Raw genomic sequence first — 25,896 nt, forward strand, 5'->3', positions numbered from 1 at the left:
AAATTCAGCTGGATTTTGTTGTCTAAGAAAGGTGAATTTTTCTACAAAAATACAGAAGCTCTCCACTATGGATAAGAACACCACAACACATGCATCAGCTGCCCTCATTACCCATTCTCCCCCTCAATCTAAACTACAGCCTGGAATGCTCTCCTGCCTACGAGCAAGCAAGCCTACCAGATGCTCCATCCTTTCAAATCCTCAAGTAAAGCTCCCATGGTTACTGTGATTATGCCCTGCTTTAAGTATGCTGAGATTACATTTTATAGTAATAATAGTGCAATATTAAACTAGCTTCCATTCTGCTTACAGATGCTTTTATTAAGCTTCCATAGCAGTTAATGATATCAAAAAGTCCTCTTGGAGTTGAATTCTGTATTGTTTCAGTAACTTCAGTGTAACAAAGCTCTAAGAGAATATTTTAGTTTAGAAATTAAATGAAGTAAGAAAAGCTAAGACTTCAAAAGTCAGCATATACACACACATAAGAAGTCAAGAATCAAGAAGTTGAGTAGTTAAGACCCCTCAAAAGATCCACAGCTTTGCCTGCCTCATACTCTCACTCCACACAATTCAGCTCCATGCACAACAGCCATGCAGTTTATGCTGCAGTTCCTTAAATATTTGGCTCAAAAAAAAACCCAAATACCAACTAACCAAACAAAACACAACAAAAACCCAAAACACACCACAAAACCACAAACACAATGTCCATAAACCCCTCAAATTCCACACTAATAAAAAGGAGACAGTGTGCTAAGTCTGGCTGATAGGAAAAGAAATACTCAGCCATTTGTCATTCTTATACAAGAGCAACATGCTGATGATTTCCCTCACTTGCCTCAGTTCTGTCCCCCAAAATCAGAATTTCTAGTTCCACCATATTCTGAGACAGTGGCTGTTTTCCCTGCTGTGCTGTGTTCTGCTCACTTCCTCTCTGCCTCTTTGAAAGGATCTAAATTAAATGAGTGTTTTCCTTTAACTAGCTATGAAAAGAGGCAGTAGGTAGTCAGGTGGGCATGACAGACAACACCAAACCCCACCAAACATCCATTCTGTGACGCAAACAGGAGACGTATTTACTCCCTACAAGACAGTATCTGAGAGATATGGTCAGAAATCTGATGTGGGGAAGGAATGCAGCTCCATCTTGGTGGAAAAGCTAAGAACCTAGATCACAAAGAGGACAAAAGGATTTGAAAAATCTCATCTCTGCTACTGAGAAACCCCAAGACTTCAGTATCTTCCATAGTAAGATTTAGTTGCCTACAGAGCAACCATGCTGGCTTTAGGAAAAAAAAACATAAACAAACAAACAATGAAGCCAAGATATCTTCTAGAGCATTTAATCTCCACCAGTCATCTGTCTCCAAGAAAAACTGTGGGGATTCAGGTGGCTCTTTTTATTGTTTTTAATTTTCCCCCTACAGTACTAAAGAGGGTTTCTGAATCAAGAAGCTCTATAGACCTTCAAACTAATCAGAACTAGAGCTTCTGCTCTTTCTTTTGAAGTGGGAAGGGAAGAGGAAGGGCAGTTTAGCGTTCAAATTATTATCTCCACTTTCCCAGTTGCACCATGGAGCTGCTCTGTATCTTTGTCAGTGCTGCTGTTGGATTTTTTCACACAGGATTACACAGGGTGGTGTAGACATGCTTGGATACGTTAGTCATGTTGGAACTGCCACGTCTGCTTGCTTCTTATTGCACACTCTAGTAAAGGAATTTCAGAGGCAACACCTTGCTGTTACTATAAAGTTCACTGATGCATCAGACTAAAAGCAATACTCTCTTCTAGAAGACACAGATCATGACAGCAAGTAAGAAATCTGCAGACAAGCCTAAAGGGGCACCTCTGAACAAGATGGTGTCTTTTCTGCCAGAGGCATTATCTTTGTGAATCCAGGCCCAGACTACTCTGGGGTTTAGTCTGCTTCCAAATTTGGCTCAGCCAGCCGGCCGTGGAATGCTGATGTTGCCTACCAGCTCTGGAAACAATATAAAGAGAGACATATGCACTTCTGAGTTTATAAAAAACTCATTTTGTATGATTAAGAAAAATATTTAGTCCACAGATAGAACACTGCAATCCAAACACACATGCTGGAGCTGGAGGGAAGCTGAGGAGGGAGAGAATGGACGGTTATGTGCAATACAGTCATTTCCGTAGCTGGATACACTGCACACTGGCAGCACTCAGGTATTAACCAAATACCACCCCAGCCAAACAATGGAAGGCTTTCAGTCCAACAGTAGCACTGCTAACGTACACAAATCCCTTACTGCTGGCAGCTACTGGGGTACGGGAAGAAGTAGCAGAACTTGCACTGAAAATTTGAAGGCAAATTCTGTACTGAAGCAAGCGTTTCCTCTCCTCCTCTCTCTTTTTTTCCTGAACAAAGAAGTTATTTCATCCTCTTCTGACAAGTTGACTGCCTAAGTGGCAACACAAGCTTAAGCCAGGCCATTCAAAAGTTAACTTGGCAACAGAGGGAGGCTATTAAAAGTGACAGAAGATCAGCATATTGGTAGAAACAGCATACATGACAACGTTAAATAGAACCATTAAATAAAACCATTGGGCAGATTCTCTTAATAAGCTACACATCTGACAACAAACTGCAGTTCCTGGGAAATGAGTGCTATTTAAGAGGGAGAAAGAAGGAAGAGAGAAAGTGCTGATATCATAAACAGCAGTGTGTGAAACTAACTTAATGAAAGAATGACCTTAAAAGGAAAAAATTAATTGAATGCTTGTAACTAATACACATTATTGCATGCAAATCTGTTTGTCAGCATTTCTGTAACCACAAAATTGAGGAACTCCTAACTGTGTAAAAAAAATAACTGGAATGAAACTTGGCAAAGAGATTCTTGGTCTGGAAAACTGCAGGAAGGTTTGGGGTTTTATTTGGAAGAAAGTTAATCTGTGTGTGTAAAAGAACCCACACAGTTCTTACTTTGTCTGGAGAAAAGACTTAAGAGACAAATTAACCAATAAGAGAAAGCAAGCACAAGATCAATTAACACATCTATCTTTGTTTGTTTTTAAAGCAAATTTCACACAACTATCAACATAATTTCTTTGAAAAGCAGATAGGTCTTCTCAAAATTTATAGGAGTTTCTATTTATGCATTCAGAAGAGTTAAGAAATGTGAAGGAAGACTAAAGACTTCGTAAGATTAAAATTGTCCATCAGCCATGCTCAGGTTGTTTTGTTTTTTCCCCTAACATGCACACTTTTGTAAATGCTGTCATCACCATTTCTGTTTATCTCACTACCCTTACAAGAACTCCCTTCAAGAACTCCATCCCCTCATAATCCTCAACAAGAAGTAAAGGATATTTGCTTGGACTTTAAAGAATAACCAACTAAGACAAAGACTATGTATTGCTAGCAAAACTAAACATATTTGCTTTCTTCAAAAAGAGCCACCTGCATCCACCAAGTAAAAGAAAAGTAGGGAATTTAGAGGGAAGATACTGCACGGTCAAGACAATGTCATAACTTCTGCTCTGAAGTGTTAGGGTCAGGATGTAATGTAAATTAGCATAAAAAGGAATCCTCCATCATTAATAAACTTCTGTGCAAACTCTAAAGTAAACAGAAGCATCATCTTTCCCCTCCAAATCAGAAGGGCAGTAATTTATTAACGTTTTTTTAAAGATAGATTCTTATCTGATAACTGACTTCAGACTCTGGAGCCTTAAGAACATCAAGCATCACCAGATTTACATACCCCAAGCAACCAGACCTTGTAACAGTAAAGGCTTGTGTGATTTGGCTCTTGTGATCTAACTGAATCACTGAATGCTAATGCTCCACCAGTGACCTCAGGGAGTTCTCCAGAAGCTATTGTTTTCCTTCATTCTGCCACGATTTGACAAGGGGGGGACACACCAAACAAAACACTACGGAATTTCAGTATTTTGAGTAAGATGACAAGAGCAGAGACTTAAAGTATATATTAAACTTCCCCCCAAACTGTATTACTTTAAGCCCTACCTCTGACGTTATAGCCATGAAAGGGGAACAAATGACAACAGCAAACAAAAACCCCTCCTTTTTGTCTGAATATTTCACAGCTTAGCCCAGCTGTATCCAAGGTTTGTTTTGGTCTTATTACAAACTTGTTCCCAAACATTCTTACTGTCCTAGGCTTGCCCTCATTACAGATATGGGTCAGCAGGCAAAAGATTAGACTCTGCTTCAACCATCTAGGTGTTACTGTTACATAAGTAATAAATGACATCTAGTAGACAGCAAAATAGTTTTGCAGGAAAAAAAATAAAAAGATTAGCCAGATTAAAAAAGAAAGTAGGGAATACAAAGCAAAGAGTAAGTGTCCACAAGGAAGCTAGTTAAATCACCTGTTCGTTTTTCTTCTTTTCTAATCCCTAAATTCTACACTGAGTCCATTGTTCAGCCTGTTCAGAAATAGTACCTTGGAGGATGGAGTACAGACTGTGAAAGAGAACACTGCTCAAGTGAATCCAGCAAAACAGAAAGAAGTGGGTTCCATCAGATAACTAGACAGAGAAGATGCAAATACAGCTAGACATGGCATGGGAAGATGACCTCCAGGCCAAACGAATGATGAGAGATTGTTTCCAAAATGGAGCACACACCTAAGTCAGCGTAACACAAAGAACACAGACAAACAGAAAATGCAACCTCAGAAAAATGAGTGTGAAAGCTGGTAACTCAGCCTGAAGAGTAAATCCATTTTCACACCTTAGTGTCGATGCAAAAGCAGTCACCTATCAATACCACAATCCTACAAAGCAGCTTTTCCCATGCACCTGTGCTGCTATTCCTGTATTGCATTAGGAATGCTGAGTAACATCAGCCACAGATTTGTTCTCTCATTCAGTGATATCCATGCACCCCCCTCCCTATCAAAGCTGCATGAATTTTTAATTTACTCAAGCTAAAAACACTGAAATTAAAGAACATCAACAAGGAATGAGGCCTTTCTTTTGATAGGAAAGGTGGCAAGATCCAAGATACTTCTATAAAAGCATCGTCCAGTCTTGAATCAGTAAAGGTTTTTTGCTAATAGGTATAGGCTGAACATCAGTTATGTACAACTAATTGAATGCAACTGCACACACAACCTGGTCTCTTCAGGTTGGCTCCATCACAGTTTCCCATGGATTGATGTTTCAAAGACTAATTCCCTTGTCTTAGATAAGGCTGAGCTAGCATTTCAGATGCTCTCCCAGTAAATGCACTAACAGGATCACCAATCATTATTTTTTAAATAAAGAAATTATTTTTTAAACAGAAAGTATCTCTTGCTACTTCAAGCCTCATTTTAATTCCCTTCTCATGGAAATGAGGCCTAAAAGTGATTAAAGCAAGGCTTCTATGATGACAGACCTATTTCCTTAAGGAAGAAGGCCACACAAACCCATTAAATTTGAACAGATGACAAGTGTGTACTTTTTAAGTGTGCATTGCAAGAACAGTATTTTGCACTTTAAATTCTTGCTTTAGAAAGACCTGTGTGGTAGAGAATTTCAAAGGCAATAAAAACATTAAGCATCATGAGGCTTTTGAAGCAAGCAGTATTCCCATTCCTCGACACAGGAAAAACTGAGGGCAAGCGAGGTCAATCAACAGACCTACCCAGTACTGCGGAACAAATCCAGGTTTCCTGAATTCTTGTTTACTGCATCAAGCTACTTCTGTTATTGCAAACTATAAACCTGAATACCAGTACTGCTTCTGGGAGCACACTGGGTCCCACAGAGCAAGGGGACAGGACAGCAGCTAGCTTAAAGTGCCTGGCCAGAACCAAAGCAAGGCTAGTGTGAGGATGATGGTAGAGTGAAAAAGTTTAATCTTCAAATCAGAAAACCCCCCTGCATATGATGAAGGGCTAACTGTCTGAAGTGGATAATGTTATTTTAACCAATGAAGACTTCAGAAAAAAAACACTAAATCAAGACAGGAAAAGCTGAACAGGAATCACAGTAGCCCTGAGAATAACAAAGAATTAAAAACTAAGCTACTAACAATACACAACCATTTGACCCTCAATCCTCCAGAAGTCAGCTGTATGTCAGATGACCAAACCCAGGGATGCTCAAGGAAAGTAAAAAAATATTTCAGTCTATCACTGAAAAAAAAACCCAACTTCAATGATCTTCAGTTTGCACATCAGTGGACTAACCTGAATACTAGCCTAATGATCAAAAAAGATAAGCTAAACCCTCCATCCCAGAGGGACGGACAAAGTCAGGCAGAAAGCAGGACTGCAAATGGGGTAAGAAATGTGTACCTCTACAAGAGAAGCTATGTGAGAGGAGCCCTCCTACTGTACAGTTCTAGTTAGTTCTGCAGGAAGAACAAGACATAAAAGGTGGGGAAAAAAAAGACTACAGCACCTGCTTGAAAAACAGACAGTAATTGGCAAGAGTACTTAAGCATTTTTAAACTGTTAGCTGGTACTCACACCAGTAAAGATCACTTGCTTCAGAGTGAGAAATACCAAGAAATCAATTCACTGATTTATGTATTTTGTAATGTAGTGCAACACTTCTGTTGCTCTTAGAAGGAGGGGGGAGGGAAAAAAACCCACAAAGAAAAAAAAAAAGGGGGGGGGGGGGGGGATCAAATGGCTGCAAATGAAAACCACAGAAAAGGAATCTCTAAGCAGGAAAGTGCTCTTCCCAGAAATACCACTGAAGCCATTAGCATAACTAAAGCTTTAATGATTGTCGTCATCTCTCTCTGCCCAATGTCAAAAGGGCTTCTTTGCAAGTACTCCCTCTTTTCTTCAGTGGCCCCTTACCAGGAAGGCAGAGGAGACTACCTCGGATGTCTCTAACACTAAAGTAATTTGATTTTAGCTTGACCTATGACAAACAGGCTGGAGGTTTATTTATGGTTACAATGAGGAAAACAAAGCCAAAAGAAACATCAAAAAAATACTGCTCCCCCAGATGCCATTACAATCCAAAAATTCTTTCAACACATGTCAAAGATTTCCAGGAAATAATAATTTAATCCGTATGAACTTAGGCAGCACTCTTGCTGTAAAGTTAAAAGAAGTTTTAAGAAATAATGGAAAACAAATGGGGGAGGGGGGATAAAAATCAAACTTAGAGTCTGTATTATTTGGGGCAAATATGCCAAAGTTGGACCTGGTCAAGAGAGCGTCAAATTCTAGGTTAAAACACAGACCACTTGAGCTGCTTCAGTAGCAGAGATGAAAAAAAGACGAAGATGGTACATGTGTGGGATGAGCGGCATTTTCTGAACTGCAGAAGACAAATGGTCATCAATAGGACAGGCCAATAAGCATTTTCATCTGCAAAACTTCCATATTACTTAATGTAAGCTGGGGAGTAGGAAGAATATAGGAGAAGAAAGAGTATGATCATATTTCCTTGGAGGCTGGGGTGGGGAGGGAGGAAGCAGCCTTTTGATTACAGTAAAAAGGAGATGGGCATAGGACTAGTGGCTAAGGGGAAGAAGGGAGAGCATGAGTATCTAATAGTTATATATCCTTGCTTGAAATACACATGTAAAGTTGAGTTACCCCCAGTAAGCCTGTTGCAATACATATGTAACTGTAAACTGTTTGCAGACTGTGATTTTCCGTCTATGGTAAAAAAGGCACAGCTTCCAGACCCCATCTAGTGGTGTGAGCGCCTTACAACATCCTCAGTAATCAAACCCACATTCCAGCTTCTCGATGCCCCGTTTTTAAAAACAATGCACTTGGCTTTAGTGTAACGACCACCTCAAAGAAATGCAATGCTGACACGTCCTAAAAACCGGAAAAGTAAGATTTCCAGAATCACAAAACAACTTGTAATCGTACTGGACTTACATTAGTTCTATTTTAACAGTACTTCACATGACTTTGAGGAGCCAGCCTACTGCATTTACATCTTATTAGTACACTGGGGGATAAGAGGGGAATGTCAATTGCTGGACCAAATCTGAGACAGAAGAAATATCAAGCTGTGAATGTACTTTGTGAAAAAACAAAATTAATCCACTGCTGTATCCTGACTCAGACAGCAAGACTAATCAAATTATGACTATCTGAAGTGAGCTAAACTTTTCACAATACAGAGCTGTGCAACTGTCTCTAATTCTCCTTATGCATGCCAAGAAATGATGGCGTTTAATTACTTCCTTCACTGTAGCAGCCAAGCATAAAGCACTCTCAGCTTCCCATCAGAAAGTTAACCATTTTCACAGTGTATGAATAAAATCTAATAATCAGGAGTTGTTTTCTCTCCCCCCCCCAACCTTAAAAATATTTTTCATTCATTGAGATTTTCAGAATAGAATCATAGAATATAGAATCAACAAGGTTGGAAACACCTCAAAGATTATCAAGTCCAACCTGTCACCACAGACCTCATGACTACTAGACCACACACCAAGTGCCACGTCCAGTCCCCTCTTGAACACCTCCAGGATGGTGACTCCAACACCTCCCTGGGCAGCCCATTCCAAAGGCTAACAACTCTCTCTGTGAAGAACTTTCTCCTCACCTCCAGCCTAAACTTCCCCTGGTGCAGCTTGAGACTGTGTTCTCTTGTTCTGGTGCTGGTTGCTAGAGAGAAGAGACCAACCTCCTCCTGGCTACAAGCACCTTTCAGGTAGTTGTAGAGAGCAATGAGGTCACCCCTGAGCCTCCTCTTCTCCAGGCTAAACAACCCCAGCTCCTTCAGCCACTCCTCATAGGGCTTGTGCTCAAGGCCTCTCTCTTTTAGTGTTGCCTGACTAAAGAAGCAGATAAAACCAACTCTCATGCCTGGAGGCAGGTAATAGTAAGCTGGAACACGAATTCTGCTAGAACCCAACTGGAGAAGAGCTGTGTATTTTGGATAAAAAATATTCTGGTGTAATAATCTTCAGATTTTCTGGATAGGTAAATAGGCAAATTTGTTTCTGACAAGCAGTGGAATCTATAAACTGAATTCTCTAATCTACTAGGGTATCACTACTCCATTCAAGATATTGAAAATGTAGAGCTAAAGGCTTAAATTGCACAATTAACCATGTTCCACTGACTGCTATGCAAGTTTAGAAGTTAAATCACCCCTTTTCTGACAGTGCATCGTCTAGGTGGACAAAATGAAAGAAAAACTACACCTCACCTGAAGAGGCTCTTCTGATCAAAACCAGTAATTCAGCCTTAAGCCTGATCAACTTCAAGTTAGTGGAGGCCAGCTGAATACTGTGGGTTTACCAAACCTCACCTGTATCTGTAAAGACTAATAGCACACCAGGCCTGTTGGCTGTAATACATTTTATGTGAAAGTATTGCTAGCTACAGTATTGCTGAAGGCTACAAACAGCTAGTCTTGGAATCCCAGGTTTTCAGTTTACTTTCCGGATGGATTTTACAGAGGAACAGCAGCAGGATTCCCCAGAATAGTTTCCAGTTATGAAGCAAACCAGATATTGGCTGCAGCAGTTTAACTCTGCCTCCATCTGCGAGCTGACAGAACAGGACAGCAATTGGGAGAATCAAAACCACTCTACCACACATTCTAACAAGCCAGATGAAGTTTACCTGATCTAGTCATTTTTGCTAGTACCACTGGTGGAATGACAGGACTTGAAAACTCACACAATGGCCACAGTATTATGAAGGATTACCTCAATATTGAGGGAAAGGAAGAAATTTCCCTTGACAGTTTACAGACCAAAATAAAGTCCTTCTCAAGTCAATTTCATGTGGAGCAAAGAAAAAGGGAGGCTGGGGAAAGAATTCACAAATCTAGCCATTTTATACTGTAATTACTTATTATGTTATTCACCAACCCCAGCAAGTTAATACTTCATGTTGCCCAAAAGCCTCTAATCAATTACCCTTCCTACACCTCAGGAGATGGATACTGATGACATTATAAGAGAGAGCTACAAACTTGTAGAGAAGCAAAGATTCCCAATGACAATGAGAAAAGCATCTGACGCAGCAGCTCTTCTTGCCTGTGCTAGCATTCTGTCATGCAACAGGCAGCTTCCTGTTTATCCCTAGATTGATAACTTCAGGGCTGTTTAATCCATTCTGCCTATAAAATTCATCAGCCAAAACACTCTTGGCACACATCTTGCCTGCAATTTCACTTTGTGCCCTTCATTATTAAGGCTACAGAAAATGCAAACACCCTTACATACCAGTTTCAGGTGTATGTAAAGCTCATCACAAGTAGTCACAGCATTATACAAATTACTTTATCCTTAACAAAAACAAGCAAACAAAAAACCTCCAGCAAACACAGACCAAACCTTTTTCCCCTGATCATGAATTTGACAACATATTTTCCCCAATGAATGCAAACTCTGACTTCCACTTCCTCACTGGAGTGAGGATTATAGCTTAACTGATTTGCAAATTAGTAAAACTGTTTCCTCATAAGACAAAGTCAATTGGCCCCAAATACATTAAAAAAAATCAAGTTTTGTATTATTGTTTTACCAATAGATGATTAATAGTAGTAACTAATCCAGATTAGCAAACTAGCTCTGCAGAGACCCATGGGAGTTTGGGCAAATGCTGTTCCTTTACTCAAGACTAAACATCCAGTCTAATTTATTTAAATATGAGAGTCTGGCTTTGGCAGCCCACTAGGCAGGACACAGCTCACTACGCAAACTTCAGTGGCAGCTGTGTGCTCCAGGCCAGTTTCTCTCCCTCAGCCAAGCACACCCTTCTTACCATGCTTTGGTCACATCTCTGATCAAGCAAAGAAGGAAAGCTGATGGCAATCCCAGCTGAAAGAAGACAAGTTACCTGCACTCACTGAAGTTACAGCTTGCTCAGCCCAAGTCTGAGGGTTTTTCTATCAGCCAACAGCACTTACTCTGCAAGGAGCAGCCTGCCTCTCACTTTTCACATTCCTGCTTCTGAGTCCTCTGGGAAGAGCTGGCTGCTGGCAGGAAGCATGTGCATATTATACATCACACCTACTAGGTGAAAATGCTTTAAAAGCCGTGCTTAAGGGACAAGCTGTATGGTATATGTGGCATATGACCAGCTGTACAGTAAGGGTGTTGCACACAATGCAGGAAAAAGCAGTGCAACCTACCCACCTCAGAATTTCATTGTACTTGGCAACTACAATGCTGTTTAATCATCACCATTTCACTATTTAATTGGAAAAACTGACTTTGATCAGATTAGGTCCAGAACATGGTAGCTCTTGTACATTAAATGTAACCATTCAAGCTTCCACCAATTTAGTTTTTATTCAAGTTCTTCAAGACAACCCAGACGTTGTAGCATAAGAAACCCTTTCCCCTCTCCTCATTAAAAAAACAGAATGCAGAATTCAGAGTTGCCAAGGGTTATTAAGTTTTTCATACTAATGCTAGACCTAGAGAAATACTAATTACTTGCCAAGAAGCATTACCAATTCTGTTAGAGGTGTTTTCCATTTGGCCTTAGAAAAAATACCATCACAACCACAGCTAAAAATGTGTGTCCTGATATGTGTGAACACAGGCTATTACCCCATACACACAGTAGCCCCCTACAAGCTCACAGCAAGAATTCTGTGTTATGGTGAAGACTAAAGGAGGTTGATAGTATCTACACTGAAGATGTAAGTTTCCAAGACCTGGCAGCTGCTACCACCCCAAGCAACAGCTTGCCAACACTTTTAAATAAAAGCTGAGACACTATTGGAGTTTAAATTCTTAATGGGAATTGCTAAATGTATGTGTAAAAACCCAGCCACCAAAACACCCCAAACACTATTTCTGCAATTAGAAAGCAGCTGTGAAAATTTCTGAAGAGAACTCCTTACCTGATGGGCTCGTGCATTATCAGGGTCAATGCTTGTCTCTTTAGTAATACTTATAATAGAATCACAGAATTCTTTTAGTCTGGAAAATACGTATGATCACCCAGTCCAATCATTAACCCAGCACAGCCAAGTCCACCATTAAACCATGTCCTCAAGTGCCACATCTGCAAGTCCTCCAGGGATGGTGACTCTCCTTCCCTGACAGCCTGTTCAAATGCTTTACCATCCTTATGGTGAAGAAGTTTTCCCCCAATATCCAGCCTATACCTTCCATGGTGCAGTTTGAGGCCATTTCATCTTATCCTGTCAACTTTTTACTTGGGAGACCACCAGCCACCTTGATACAACTTCCTTTCAGGTACGTGTAGAGAGTGATAATGTCTCCCCTGAGCTTCCTTTTCTCCAGGCTAAATAAGTCCAATTTCCTCAGCCACTCCTCATAAAACTTGCATTCTGGACCCTGAAACAGCTTTGTTGCTCTTCTGTAGACACTTCCTCCCTCTGCTCCCATTAGCCTTGCACTACCTTTCCATGTACACAGGGTGATTCCATTTCAATTTGCTACCCAAGTTAAAGACTTCATCTAAACTTTGCATCCATACACAATTTCTGTTGATATAAGCTGTAACAGTTTACCAATATCATTCCTTTTATATTCAGACCCTGAGAATAAATGCCTGGAGAAAAACATTTCAGTAAAAAACCCTTTCAAAATTAAACCAACTGCAGAAGTTCTTAAATGAAAAACTTGAGGTAGAAGCTAAAAACAAAGTATGAGGTTAGCTGGTTTGGCAAGAGGAATACAACTTCACCTGTATTAGTTCACGGAGGGGGAAGAAAAAGACTATATAGCATGAAATAAAATTAAACTGACATAAATGTTTTGCAGGGTTGTTGGGGGAGACATTTTTAAGAGCAAACTAACCCTAATGTCTTATTCCTCTCCCTTTATTCAGTAAACACTGAAGTTAGTTTAATGTTAGAAAGTTTCTTACTATGACCTAGACCAAGATTTTGACAGGGATAGTAGAGAATAGACTAGACTGACTAGAATAGACCAGACCAGGTTGGAAGAGACCTTCAAGATCGTGTCCAACCCATCAACCAATCCAACCCACCTAATCAACTAAACCAGGACACCAAGCACCCCATCAAGTCTCCTCCTGAACACCTCCAATGACGGTGACTCCACCACCTCCCCGGGCAGCACATTGACAATTTCCAAACTCCCTTCCAGTTAAATTTTATCAAACTCAATTTAATAGCAGACTGTACAACAGGTGCCAAGAAGGGCTCCAGCAAACTTTACAATCATGAGTGAGCTCTAGAACCCCCAGTACCAGCAAGCAAATTCTGATTCAAGCTTAAAAATAAAAACTACTTAAACCATTAATGTTTACAGTTTAAGAACAATAAACCCTCTTGACACCATAATTTGGATGCTACTAAAAGTCTAAATATTTAACTTGTTTTTTTAAAGCCAGTTATAATTAACTTCACATGAGATAGCTTTTTCTGTCTGTACAGTACAAACCTAAACATTTTTAGTGCTATACACATCGCTTCTAAGGTACGCCATGAAAATCACCCATAAGGAGAGTGTCAAGTGCATGCTACAGAAGATTTTAAAGTGCTGAGGCTACTGCATTTTAAAACAAGTACTACCTGGTTTTGCCTTTTCACTTTTTAAAAATAGATTTAAGCATAGAAAAGGAGAAGTGGAAGCACATAAACATACAAGTTGTAAGGGTGGAAACATTTCCCTGAGGTGCTGAAATGTTTTCTGATTGTGATGATTGAATAAAAGTTTTTTTAAAAAGAGTAAAAATCAGAGCATGAAACACTGAAAAAGTCAGGCATCAATGTTAGAACCCAGACTAATCAACACTTCAGGCTGCAAACTTATTTCCTTATTTTCATTTATTTAAAACCCTATGCAAATCTGGAAGCACCCTGCACAGCCAAACCGATGATCCAGGTCTCTATATTATCCAGGAAGTCATATAAAACTCTTAGGCACCAAGTAAAGGGCTGCCTTGACCACAATCTCTCTGACTTGAAAAAACAACCAAACAAGTTACATGCCATCACCTCTCAGGGGAAAGAAATAGCAGAATGCTAAGACAAGCACAGCCAGATCATACCTCTGAGGTTTACGGATATCCCAGAGTCCCACACCTTCCTTGGAGTTGGCAGTAGCCAGTAACCTGGGTTCTACTGGATTAAACATCACACTGTGAAAGGCTGATGGGTAGTGTGCCAAGCAGAAGGGCTCTGTTGAAAACAAAACAAAAAAAAAAGAGAGACATTTCAGACATAAGAACAAACAATGCATATTGCTTGATGCAATGAATTTGGCAGCTTAATACGGAAATGGCATAACAAGATCTGGAGATAGAGAGACATGTTCAAACCATTTCTCAAGTTGACACATCCAAAGCAATATAAAACCTCATGTTTTAAAAGCCACCCACATATGCATTAGCTTTGTCTAAATATGGAAAAGGACACATACTGCATTTCAAGACACCATTTTTCTTAAGGTAGGTCAGCAGAGTGTAAAACTAGCCAGTCAAAGATCAAGTATTTGCATCTTCCTAAGGTTCAAAGTGGTCATCTAGTAAGATCTACCCATGGGAGGGCTTCTAAAAGCTTCCTAGCAATGTATGTCTGGAAGCTTCCACAGTCATTGATGATCATCCAAACTGCAAGTGCAGCAGCAATTGCTTACATGGGTGAATAATGTGAGGGAAAAAAAATGAAGTAAGTTTATACAGAACACAGCTCAAAGCAAGCTGCCAACCCTAGGGAATAGAGGCCTGCCACCTATTACGTACTGTACAAAAAGCTGTTCAAGTAGACAAGAAGGGTGTTCCTCTTAATATTTTTTTTTAATACAACAGTTGTCTTTTGCTGCTCACACAGTTAAAAACATGTTCATCCAGAGCCTCTCCCTCTCATACTGATTAGTGCAACAAGACTGTGCTTGGCCTGCTACCCTGCCCTACTCATTCCATCAAAATGCTGTCTCCATAGAAGTCGGGAAAAGCCTTGACTGCCATCCTTCTCTGTATCTTTCTGCTAGCTGCATGGCTTTAGGCACAGCCTAATTCTCTTTGTTGTGTCTATCTTTTGTGGCATGCTGCCACTCTTTCACTCAAACAAGAAACCAGAGTCAATGCCTATTCAGAAACAGGGATTATGCCAGACTTTTCTGTTCACCGTTTGCTTTGATGCAACCACTGTGGTGCTCACGCGCTTGGGAGTCTCTGTTACTGCTCTTTATTTGAAGCACTGTGTTCAAGCATCTTTAGCCCCACAAGCACTACATGTAATCTTTCCTCATATTCCTCATGAGGACATATCAACAGACAACCCCACTAAACTCTTCAGTATCTTCTGAAACTACAGGCCCATCAAGCAACTCAGTCAGAATTAAGCTTTACTTTACTGCCCCATCTGTATCCTCCTCTTAGCTCTACAACAATGTTTTGGACACAAAAACCTTCTTTTTTAGCATTCATTTAGCAAGTATCAAAACAAAGGCCTCTGACCATGGCTGAAGCTCCCTGCTGCTACTGATTGTCATAAGAGGCAGAAGTCAAGGAAAGAACAGTAGCAAACTTCTACAGTAGGCAAGCTCTACCAGCCTGACCACAGGCTTCAGAGGCTGCTGCTGGCAGCTGCAAATAAGGTCTAACCCCAAAACTGATGTTCTATATTTGCATCATCAAATCTGATTCCTCTGAAACATAAAAGGCTGTGTTAGTAAAATGGCACCCCCCACTGAGAAGCAGTGGCCTGCATTACCTGAGTGGAGACACAAACAACATCAGATTTTTTTTCCATCTGTCAAAGTTGGGCTTTAAAATAAACTTCTAATTTGTGTACATTTGTTTAGTCAAATCATTGTTAGTAATTGTTGTTTTCCTTCACACCTTTGTTATAAGTAGCCTGCCACCACAGTTTTCTTCTCAGATATATCCAAGGTTGCCTTTCAGTCTGTCAAAGAGCGATTACAGGAGCTAAACTAATCAGGCACTAAGTCACTTCAATGAAAAGTAGGGGGACCTTTACTGTTCTGCACGCTCATTCACAGTTGTAGCTCTTAAGCACTGCCGTATGAAAATGCTCTTCAAGGAAGAAACTCAACACCATCTCTAACAACAATTAAAAGTGAATTTATGGAAACCACTGCACGAATCACCCAGCAGCAGAAGACAACAAGAAAGAGGAGGTGAGTGAAACTCCTTTTCCAGCTTCTTTTAATGCACTATTTTAAAGACTTGCAAATAATCTCCTATTTTAATTAGCTGGCCACTTCAGGAAACCAATTATATTCACACAAGCAGGCATGGTGCCTATTCCCATGAAAATACCAGTGCGGACAAGAGGCTTATCCCAGTGACAAACACTACATTGTAGTAAACATTGGCAGGGCTCTTCTGTAAATCCTGACTCAGGACTCCTAGATAAGCATGCAAATCCTTTATTTAAAATTCAGAGAACCAAAGACACTACTCCAAAACAGCCCCAAGTATACCACAAACAACACCTCTTCATTCCATTTTCAGTGGTGCAACCTTCTCATTCCAAGTCTCAGCCACAGCAAAAGCAGTAGCAAGATTTAATTACAACAAAGGACACGATACTATACATTTAAGCATCCAGACCCACTGACCGTTGACATTCTGTCAGCAACAGGTAGCTCTTCTAAAAGGGACAAATCTTCATGATGTAGAGTTCAGGAGAAGGCCCTAAAGGAGCTTGCCTATCGCCAGCCACAAGAATTATGCATCCCTTTCACTGTTTGTCAGCAATCCCTGTCTAAATTGTGCCAGATAAACATATCTTTCCCTTCTCTGCCTTGCAAGTTCTTCCTAAAACAATGAGCTTTTCTTTCTAGAGATCTCACCTCCATGAGAAGACTCTCGGATGTCCCAGATAAGAACTCGGCCATCGTCTGATGAACTGGCAAAGATGTTGTCATTCACTGGGCTCACTGAAAGGCCATACACTGCATCTTCATGGGCAAACACATCCAAGGTCTCAGTGCTGGAAAAGACAGACACAATATTACAGCTCTTCCTCCTTCTGCTGAGGTTTTAAAAAGCAAAGTATTTATAGCTTTAACTACCTAGTAATACTTAGTGACAAGATCTATGCAACTTCGTAAGAAGGCCCTTATGTTTAGTTAGGGTAAAAAACAAACAAAAAGCCTAGAGTGACCACAGATGTCATGCTATGAGCTAAACAAACCCCTCAGACCAAAATCCACACATTAGAACTTCAGATACTGTAAGACACTACAGAAATCAGTGGTATTATATTAAGCCTGGGAGAAGGAAAGAGGTCTTTGGATCTGTGGCCGACGAGGAGAGGCTGAGGGAGCTGGGATTGTTTAGCCTGGAGAAGAGGAGGCTCAGGGGAGACCTTATTGCTCTCTACAACTACCTGAAGGGAGGTTGTAGCCAGGAGGGGGCTGGTCTCTTCACCCAGGCAACCAACACCAGAACAAGACGACACAGTCTTAAGCTACACCAGGGGAAGTTTAGGCTGGAGGGGAGGAGAAAGTTCTTCACTGAGAGAGTCGTTAGTCATTGGAATGGGCTGCCCAGGGAAGTGGTGGAGTCACCATCCCTGGAGGTGTTCAAGAGGGGATTGGACATGGCACTTGGTGCCATGGTTTAGTCATGAGGTCTGTGGTGACAGGTTGGACTTGATGATCTTTGAGGTCTCTTCCAACCTTGGTGATTCTGTGACTAAATGTTTACTACTTAATGTAAAAAAAAAAAAAAAACAACGTACAAGAGAAATTTGTCTTCAATACAAGTTTATGTATTGTTCAAAAGTTCAGCTAAAGCTCACAGAAGAGCAACCTTCCAGGTGGCTTTTCTATTACATTTCTTGATTCGCCAAGATAAACCAGACAAATATTTTTCACCATGTAGAAAAAGCAAGGGGGGGGGAGGGGGGAAAGAGAGTCCCCCCAAAGTACCTAAATTTCAGCCATAATTAAATAAATAAATAGCACAGCATGTTCTCTGCTCTTTATCCCACATTTTACATAATTTAGAAAGGAGGAATTAGTGTCACAGAGAGGCCCAAAGCTAAAATGCTAATCCAGAAGACTCTAGGGTTGTTTCATTTCTTTGGCAAAGCTCCTTTATTTCTTTAGGGAATACACTTTGTATAGAATCCCTATACCTCACAGAAACTCCACTCCACCATAAAGATTCCACACAAAATCAGTGTTTTGCTCACATGGCACTTGATGCTCTTACTGACCTCTACTGATTCTGCCTCATGGACCATTAACAGAAAGGCCAAAAAGCAGGAAACAAAAAAGCCACTAAGAAGCAAGAAAGAACACTTGGTCTATCAAGTGTTATGATTCAAGAAGACAGAGCAACTTTCTGTAGAAATCAATCAGAATTCAGTGTGGCAAGACTAGTGGGGTTTGGTTTAGAAGATGACACAAATAGTCTTAGAGTAATGAATTCAGCATGCATTAGAACTGGACTTGGCATACCTAAAAAAAACGCTGACAGCAAAGACATGTTAAAAATGCATACCAAAAAGACTTGTTAAAACATCTAAGCAAGACATAGCAGGAAAAAAATGTGTTATATGGAAAACTGGCAAGGACAAAGATCTTGTAGAAGCTTAAAGAGTCAGAACACAATAAACACCAGAATCTAAAATCTTGACATTTCCACATTTCATTTAAAACAATCAAAAACACACAAACAAAATCCCAACAAAAGCAAAACACACCAACCCCAAACCAACCAACCAAAGCCCCAAACATCTAACCAACAAAAATCCTTCCAGTACCAAACACCCCTCAAACCAACCAAAAAAAAACACCCCAAAACCCCCCAGACAACAAAAACACAACCAACACAACACCACACACCAAAAAACAACCAACCACAAAATCCACACACTCAACACTGCTCCCCATTCAGGTCCCTGAACCCAAACCAAATGAAAGAAACAAACACCAAACATCATAATACTCCTGAGAACACTAAAAGAGTAAGAGTAAGTTACTTTTGCCCAGCTCCTACGTAAGATTTATACGAGTTGTAAATAAAAGGTGTGAAGGAAGGCAAATATACATTGATCAACACAAAAGGCTTTGGACAAATCTAGCAACAAATACATCCTAATTACATTAACCAGGATTCAGGGAACTCAACAAGATTTGAGGTGTCATCTTGATCTGTTCTTACATATCTCTCTTCCTGGTCTTTCTTTACACTTGTATTTTCTCAAGTTCATGTTATTTAAACTATCACTGCTTAAATATGCAAAAGTTACTAATGCAGACCAAAAACTTCATAGTTTTTCTACTTCAAAAGCAGTAAGCTCCACAGACATAATATCTAGAGAACACCAATCTAATACATTAATTACCACTACTGTATTAATTATATTTTGACTAACAGCCTAATCTTGTTGTAGCACAACAAAGCCTAATTCCCAATTGCTTTTGGTAAAAACTAAGTATCAAAATAAATATGCTTCACATTAGCAGGGAGAATCAAGCAGCTGCTTCCAAGGTTTTAAAAGGTAATTAGGCGAGCCAGGCACCAGCTAACTTAAACACATGTCAGATGAGTGCTTTGAAAAGCAAACAAAAAGGTCCATATGTGGCATCATACATGTTTATGTGCCAGAATGACCTGTCTCTGAATCTATTCCTATGCTGCCTGTGGGTCGGCATATGTATTTAATAACTATTCTCTCTTTCCCAAAGTCAAGAACACAAGTGCTTTAAAAAAAAAAGTGATTGGCCATTGGAATGGGCTGCCCAGGGAGGTGGTGGAGTCACCATCATTGGAGGTGTTTAGGAGGAGACTTGACAGGGTGCTTGGTTGCATGGTTTAGTTGATTAGGTGGTGTTGGATAATAGGTTGGATGCGATGATCTCGAAGGTCTCTTCCAACCTGGTTTATTCTATTCTATTCTAAAGAACCCATAATAAAATATGGGATGATGGGAAATACTTCATTCCAGATATGCCTTTAAATAAATAAAACACATGTTGTAGGATTAAAAAAACAACCCTGTGCTCTTCACAAAAAACATTAATTTAAAAAAAAATGGCCTCCAGTGAGATGACATTAAAGGAGATCTTGAAGCAATGTAAATAAACTTTGTATTTACCTTTCAACATCATGGAGTATGACTTGCTCATCATTACCTGTAAGGAGAGATATAAACACATCATGTTCCAGTAGTTAAAAAGCATTGCAGTTGAAGGATAAAAAAAAAAAAAAAAAGAGTGAATGTGATGTAAAAAACCCCTTCTATTTCAAAACCAGAACTGAAGCAGACAGAAGACCAATTCAGCTGCCAAAAGCTCAGCTCCCTGCTCAGTTACATGAAAGGCTCCACATGACATTTTCAAGTCATGATCAAATCCACCAATCCATTCCACCTGCTACTGCTGAACAAATAACTCAACTGTGTTACTGATCATTCTTTGTTGAGTTTGAGCTTGAGGTTTGGGACATTTGCAGCAAACCCAAGAATATCATGTGAAGCAGCAGAATACTTTCAACTCTCATGTGAATGCACCTTGCTCCCTGCTCAGAGTATGCTCCAAAACAAGACAACAGAAGGTGAAAAGAGATGTTATCAGCAAAACACACTGGGCTCCCAGCTTAAATGCCACCAGTTCACTCTGTCAGCGTTCAGGGTTTTGCAGCCATTGAGAAGGCAGGAACGTGACAGCTAGTGTAATTTCTTTTGTATTAATAAAAAACAAAACAAGGAACCAGACAATCATGTCACTTCTCTTTGATCACATCCACTGAATACAATAGAAACTAACCACATGCACACAGACTGAGAGGGTCACAGCTACAAAGCTATTCCACTGGCTCATGCAGTCTTTTTCACGCTGTATCAACAGAGGAATTTTTTTTACTCTTCCCACTGAATATTTCTTTATCTAATCTGGCACCTCCTCTTTAGAAATATTTAAAGACGACACAGTTATATTTAATTCAGAAGGGTAAAAAAAGAAACAAAAAAGAGGCAACCAACCAGAAATCCCACAAATTTGTGTTTTCAGGCTCAGTTATGTCTTTGCAGTTGTGGTATCAAGTTGTGATGCTTTTCTAAGATACACCAAACCAGAGTTTCAGAAGAAGCAAGATTTCATGTTATGATTCTTGAGTGTTCAGCTGACTTTTTCATTTATCCCATACACATTTCAATTTGTGTTCTGGTCCAACAGAATTAATACAAGAAAGTTTACCTTTGACTAATAGGGTGTAAGATTTCTCTACACCAACTTGCTTTTTGCACAGGCTCCTAGTTAAACCATGCTGGCCTTATGATTACTGCAGTAGCTCATCTTTTCCATGACACAATAAACAAGTCACTTAGTATAAGTGTCCTTTGATCATTAATTGCAATGGAAACTGCCCATTATAACAGGCAATATTTGTATCTATCAAAACTACTCTGGTGTCTAGTGAAAAACAGTCTAGTTTCTTTCAGCAGACCCTCCTGCTCCTCATTCTCCATTCAGAATTAACACAGTCATCCTCCTAGCTGTCTGAGTTCAGGCCTCTGGTCATTATAGGATCAACCTTCCCTTCCACCACAAACTCCAAAAGATGAAAGAAAGGAGTAGGTATGTGGAATAATCACTGCTTCTCTGTTGTCTGTGTAGGAAGAGAAGGTGGTTACAAAAATCTAACCACAAACTGTTTGGTTGCTTCTGTTAAGAATTCATCCCTAAGGAAATGTCACTGCTGCTCAGCCCAGTAGGGTTCCCACTTTCAGTGTGTTACCTTAACAGAGAGTTCATTGTCATTGAGAATAACAGGGTGTAAAACTACCACACTGGACCATAATCGCACATGCAACTCTCCCATTTATAATCTCTCCTGTATTGATAACTGCAATGATCAGAAAGACAAGTATCTGTCATTTCCTTGAGTTACATCTGTGAAGATGAAATACTGCACAGCACATGCAGAGGAGCCCAGTTAAAGTGGCCTGAACCCTGTTATGTGTCACATCAGGCCACGATGGACACAAATTCAGTTCCAACATTAAAGGAAAAACCAAAACCCAACAGCCTGCAAATACTTCATACAGTTTTCTAAGAGGGGATCTCTCATTTTAAATGCTGCTCTACGCTCAGTGTATGTGGACAGAGACAGGTAACAGTACTCTTCAGAAATGGGAATTTCATTGGTATATTGAGACAGCTTTCTTCCCCGCAGAGTACATGCAAAACACTGTCACTCAGTCCCTGCCTTCCATTTTTGTAATGGCTACATGTGATGCATGCTACACATGCACTCCTTCAAAGCAAAGAGCTCTGAAATTACTTGGATGCGATCCCATTTGTATGGAAGTGGAAAATCCTTTCTTCTCTGCTATCAAAAGCTGCTTTAGGGAAAGGTCATCAAATCCTAAGTCATTAGTCATTGGCAGCTATATTTACAGAATGAGCTGAGTTCTGTGCACTGGTATCCAAACTCTAATTTTTAGACATTTTTAACTATTTCAGCTTCCATGATTCAAATACAATTTCAACTTCATTATTGGGGATGAGGGATGACAGCCAAGAGATTTTATGACCCACAATTCTTTCAGGCCTTTTAAGAATCTTCCAGAAGACTGTTGAGTGAATAAATATAGTTAGACCCATTTTACCAACAGAGATAAAACAGATGGTACATGTAGGCCATGCAGCAAAATGACTCTTTTCAAGGGATCCAAGAGTCAGACTCACAGCCCTTGCAGATAAGCTCTGCAAATCTTGGTGGAGCAGCTGAAAGAGTTCCTGACTCCTCCAATGGAAGTAATTTCTGGCAGAGGCACACTGTTTATGCAGACTGGAGGAGGAAAATGAGATGAGAACGGCCAGTTTGCCTGTACATCAGCTGTCACAGCTTATCTAACCTGGCATCTTAGCAAAAATCCATCACAATCAATGATCTAAATCTTTAACTGCAGGTGTTAAATGCAACAGCCTCTGAAAATGGCAGGACTCAATGGGCAGAGGGTTGAGATGGAAATGAAAAAAAAACCATTACAGCTGGTCCAGCAAGACTTGGCATAGTTCATTCCTTGAATATTCATGTAAGATTCCATTTGTCTGAATTCAAACTGAAGTAAAACAGATTCCAGCCCAAAATTTCATTGGAATCACTCATGCAGATACATGCATTGGAATACAGAATCAGAAGACTGGCATCACTATTTGACATTTTTTGGGGTTTCTCCATCATTGATTTCTGAATCATTTCATCCTTAAAAATGTTACACCATCTTCAGCTTTGTCATGCCTTTTATTTCTAAGAGAAATGCTAGTTTTAACACACCCTTGAAGGATGGGAAGCTTCCACCACTCCCATCCACTATGAATCAATTTATAGCATTGATTGGCAATTCACAGACGTTGGTTCGAAAAGGTAGCGAAGGGCTGAGACCAAGTAGTCTAATAATATCCTAAAATAGGTCTAGCTGATACATTAATGGACATACTATACTGATGAAAGATAGAAATTCATGTCCAGTCTATTATCATGTCAGATAACAGAAATTAAGTACAGCAGAAAATTACACTGGCTGCATTTTGACAGTCTTGTGCCTTTTTCTTCTCAATTCAATCTTTCTCTCTACTTCTGCACTTTAAAAATCAAGTGGTGAAATGAACCTAAATTCTAGGAATTACTACCTCAGAATAAGTATGTGTCCACTTTCTTTATATTAGTTTTAAGACTGAATTAAGCTGTTAAAAAGAGGATTTATCTTAAAAAAAGATGAAGAATGTCAAGGCAAATTAGAACCCCATGTGCCAGCAGTTCCAAAAGGTACTAATCCAGTGAGGACTGAAGTGAGGCCTGAGAAAAAGTGATCCACCAATAGATGGCATTAGCCCTTCATTAGCTATCTAAGGGTGTACTAAAATCAGCTAGTAAGAAGAGCTTCACAAGCATCAGACTTGAGTGCCAGACAGGGGCTGCTCTCAATACACCTAAGAGGGAATAAAGACCATGCTGCACAGTCTGCAGCACAAGTAGAAGCAGACTGGACCTAGTTTTCTCATGATAGTTTATGACACAAAGCATTTACATGAGGGTTTGGAAAAAGGAGAATTCCCTCTTCCTGAAGAACCTTCAGCTGCTGATTAAGGACACCTTCCACATTCTTAGATGACTGTGGAAAAGGCCTTTCCCTGTGGGGCAGAATCTTGCTCATGGCTTCTACTCCAAGGTATTCACAATGCAAGCTCCTGTGAAAACAGGGTGCTCTTGCTTCCTTACCTCCAGAGAACACTTTGGTATTGCCACTGTTGAAAGCTAGGCAGAAAATGTTAGAGTGATGCTCCCCCTTCAGCTGAACTGGTTTGACTCTTGAGTGGATGGCTTCTTCCATATGCCAAAGTAATACCCGGCGGTCATCCCCTCCTAGAACAAAGAAAAGAACAATAAATGTGCATTGCTGCCTGAGCCATGTGTAAATTGATGACAGACAAGTTATTTAACTTCCCAGTTATTCATAAAAAGCTTTGCTGAAACCCTAATTAGCATGAAAAAAGTATACCTCACAAGAGTTTAGATATATAGACAGGCATCGACATTAAAATGCCATGCAGTCAGGTATTCACTAATATTAATGAAAACAGAGGAACTGTCAGGAAAAGTTGGGATTAAACAGCTGCCATTCTGCCAACACATAGTGACAACCTATTACAACCTAGAGACTCAGAATTTTACTGGTATGTAAAAATCTGTGGCAAGCTGTAGATGAATTACGTGCCAAACTAACATATGCAAAATGCTTCTACACCAACTCCTTGCTGCCACCATCACTTCGGTTATTCATCAAACAGGAACTTTCCGCGCTCCCTTCACCAACAACTGCATCTCCTCTAGCAGCCTTTGCAAAGCCTCCATAGCATGAATTTGCTACAGAACTGACATGTGGACATAAAAATTATACTGAAGCATTTGGAAGTCTTCAGCATGCACAGTTATGTTATGCTTCTGGATGTGCAAAGCTTAAGACAGACGTTTCTGAGGTGAACTCCTGACAAAGAAAATAACCATGATGAAGAAGTTCTACTTTCTTTTGCTTTACAGTTTGCTGTACTACTTCTAATTGCTTGCCTAGGTGCATTCCTCTGTTCAGAGCTCTGTGCACAAATATACAAGTGTCTCCTTCTCCCTCTTGCAAACAGATATAAACCAAACATTTTACTCTGTTCATGCTTCAATTCCATTATAGCTGTTTACTAGGAAGAGAAAAAAAAAATCAAGATATTACTGTATTGGACAGCACTCCCAACATCAATTTTGGATGCCTGTAAAAATCTCAATAAAAATATAAATAAAGCTTCTTCAAGTCAGACTCAAAATATTTTTTGTATATGTCTTTAGTAACAAATTAAACAAATGACATCACAGGTCAAAAGTGCCACTAGAAACATGCCCATTTCAGTTAAAACATATTATGGCTTCTTCACAAAATAAAAAGCATAAACTTAGCACCTTCCAAGCTGCTATCCAGAAGGAAAAAGGCATAAAATGGAGACAAAACAAAACTGAAATGATCTGCAGTCTACTTCAGGAAGAGATAAATGCATAAACAGAATTCATGACTACTGCTGATCAGATATCTTAAAACTTCTCACATCATGAGAAGATATTAAGAAGTTCTCCCATAGGAGTGAGTTAGGTCAAACATCCTTTAAGTTAGCAGCACCTCAGCCATTAAGTCTTCTAACAGATTTTATGACAATCACTTTGATAGACAGTACAGCTGCATGTTAGGCTTGTACATGTTCCATGAAACTGTATATTCCTCCTCCTGATTCTGTACTTTACAGAACAAACAAGAATAAACCATAAAAAGCTTTGGGATGCATTTGATATCTACTGGGAATAAGAGTCAAATGCAATGGGTCCAGAAAAAAGCTCAAGAATAATGGTTAATTAAACCAATGGGAGCTTAGATTCCATTCTGTCTAGAACCCAGAGAGCTGTGTTTGTGCCCTAGTGATTTCAGATTAATTAATAGTAAACACATAAATACATGACTGCTAAGTCACACTAAAATCAAGAAGCAAT

The 25,896-nt window shown here is 39.8% G+C and overlaps 1 protein-coding gene across 7 annotated transcripts in view; it reads right to left on the reverse strand.

The window, feature by feature from the left end:
* Window positions 1–25,896, reverse strand: part of DCAF5 (DDB1 and CUL4 associated factor 5) — a 72,026-nt gene that overhangs the window by 36,355 nt on the left and 9,775 nt on the right. For all 7 annotated transcript variants that reach the window (XM_068162079.1, XM_068162080.1, XM_068162084.1 and 4 more), the window contains 4 exons: window positions 24,091–24,234; window positions 19,961–19,997; window positions 16,701–16,840; window positions 13,930–14,059 (listed from right to left, as the gene is read on the reverse strand). In XM_068162079.1, the coding sequence (XP_068018180.1) occupies window positions 13,930–14,059; window positions 16,701–16,840; window positions 19,961–19,997; window positions 24,091–24,234 (451 nt within the window). The remainder of the gene's footprint in view (window positions 1–13,929; window positions 14,060–16,700; window positions 16,841–19,960; window positions 19,998–24,090; window positions 24,235–25,896) is intronic.

This window comes from Melanerpes formicivorus, unplaced genomic scaffold (genome assembly GCF_026170545.1).
Source record: "Melanerpes formicivorus ecotype bairdi unplaced genomic scaffold, bMelFor1.0.p_v2 SCAF_62, whole genome shotgun sequence".
NCBI lineage: Eukaryota > Metazoa > Chordata > Aves > Piciformes > Picidae > Melanerpes > Melanerpes formicivorus.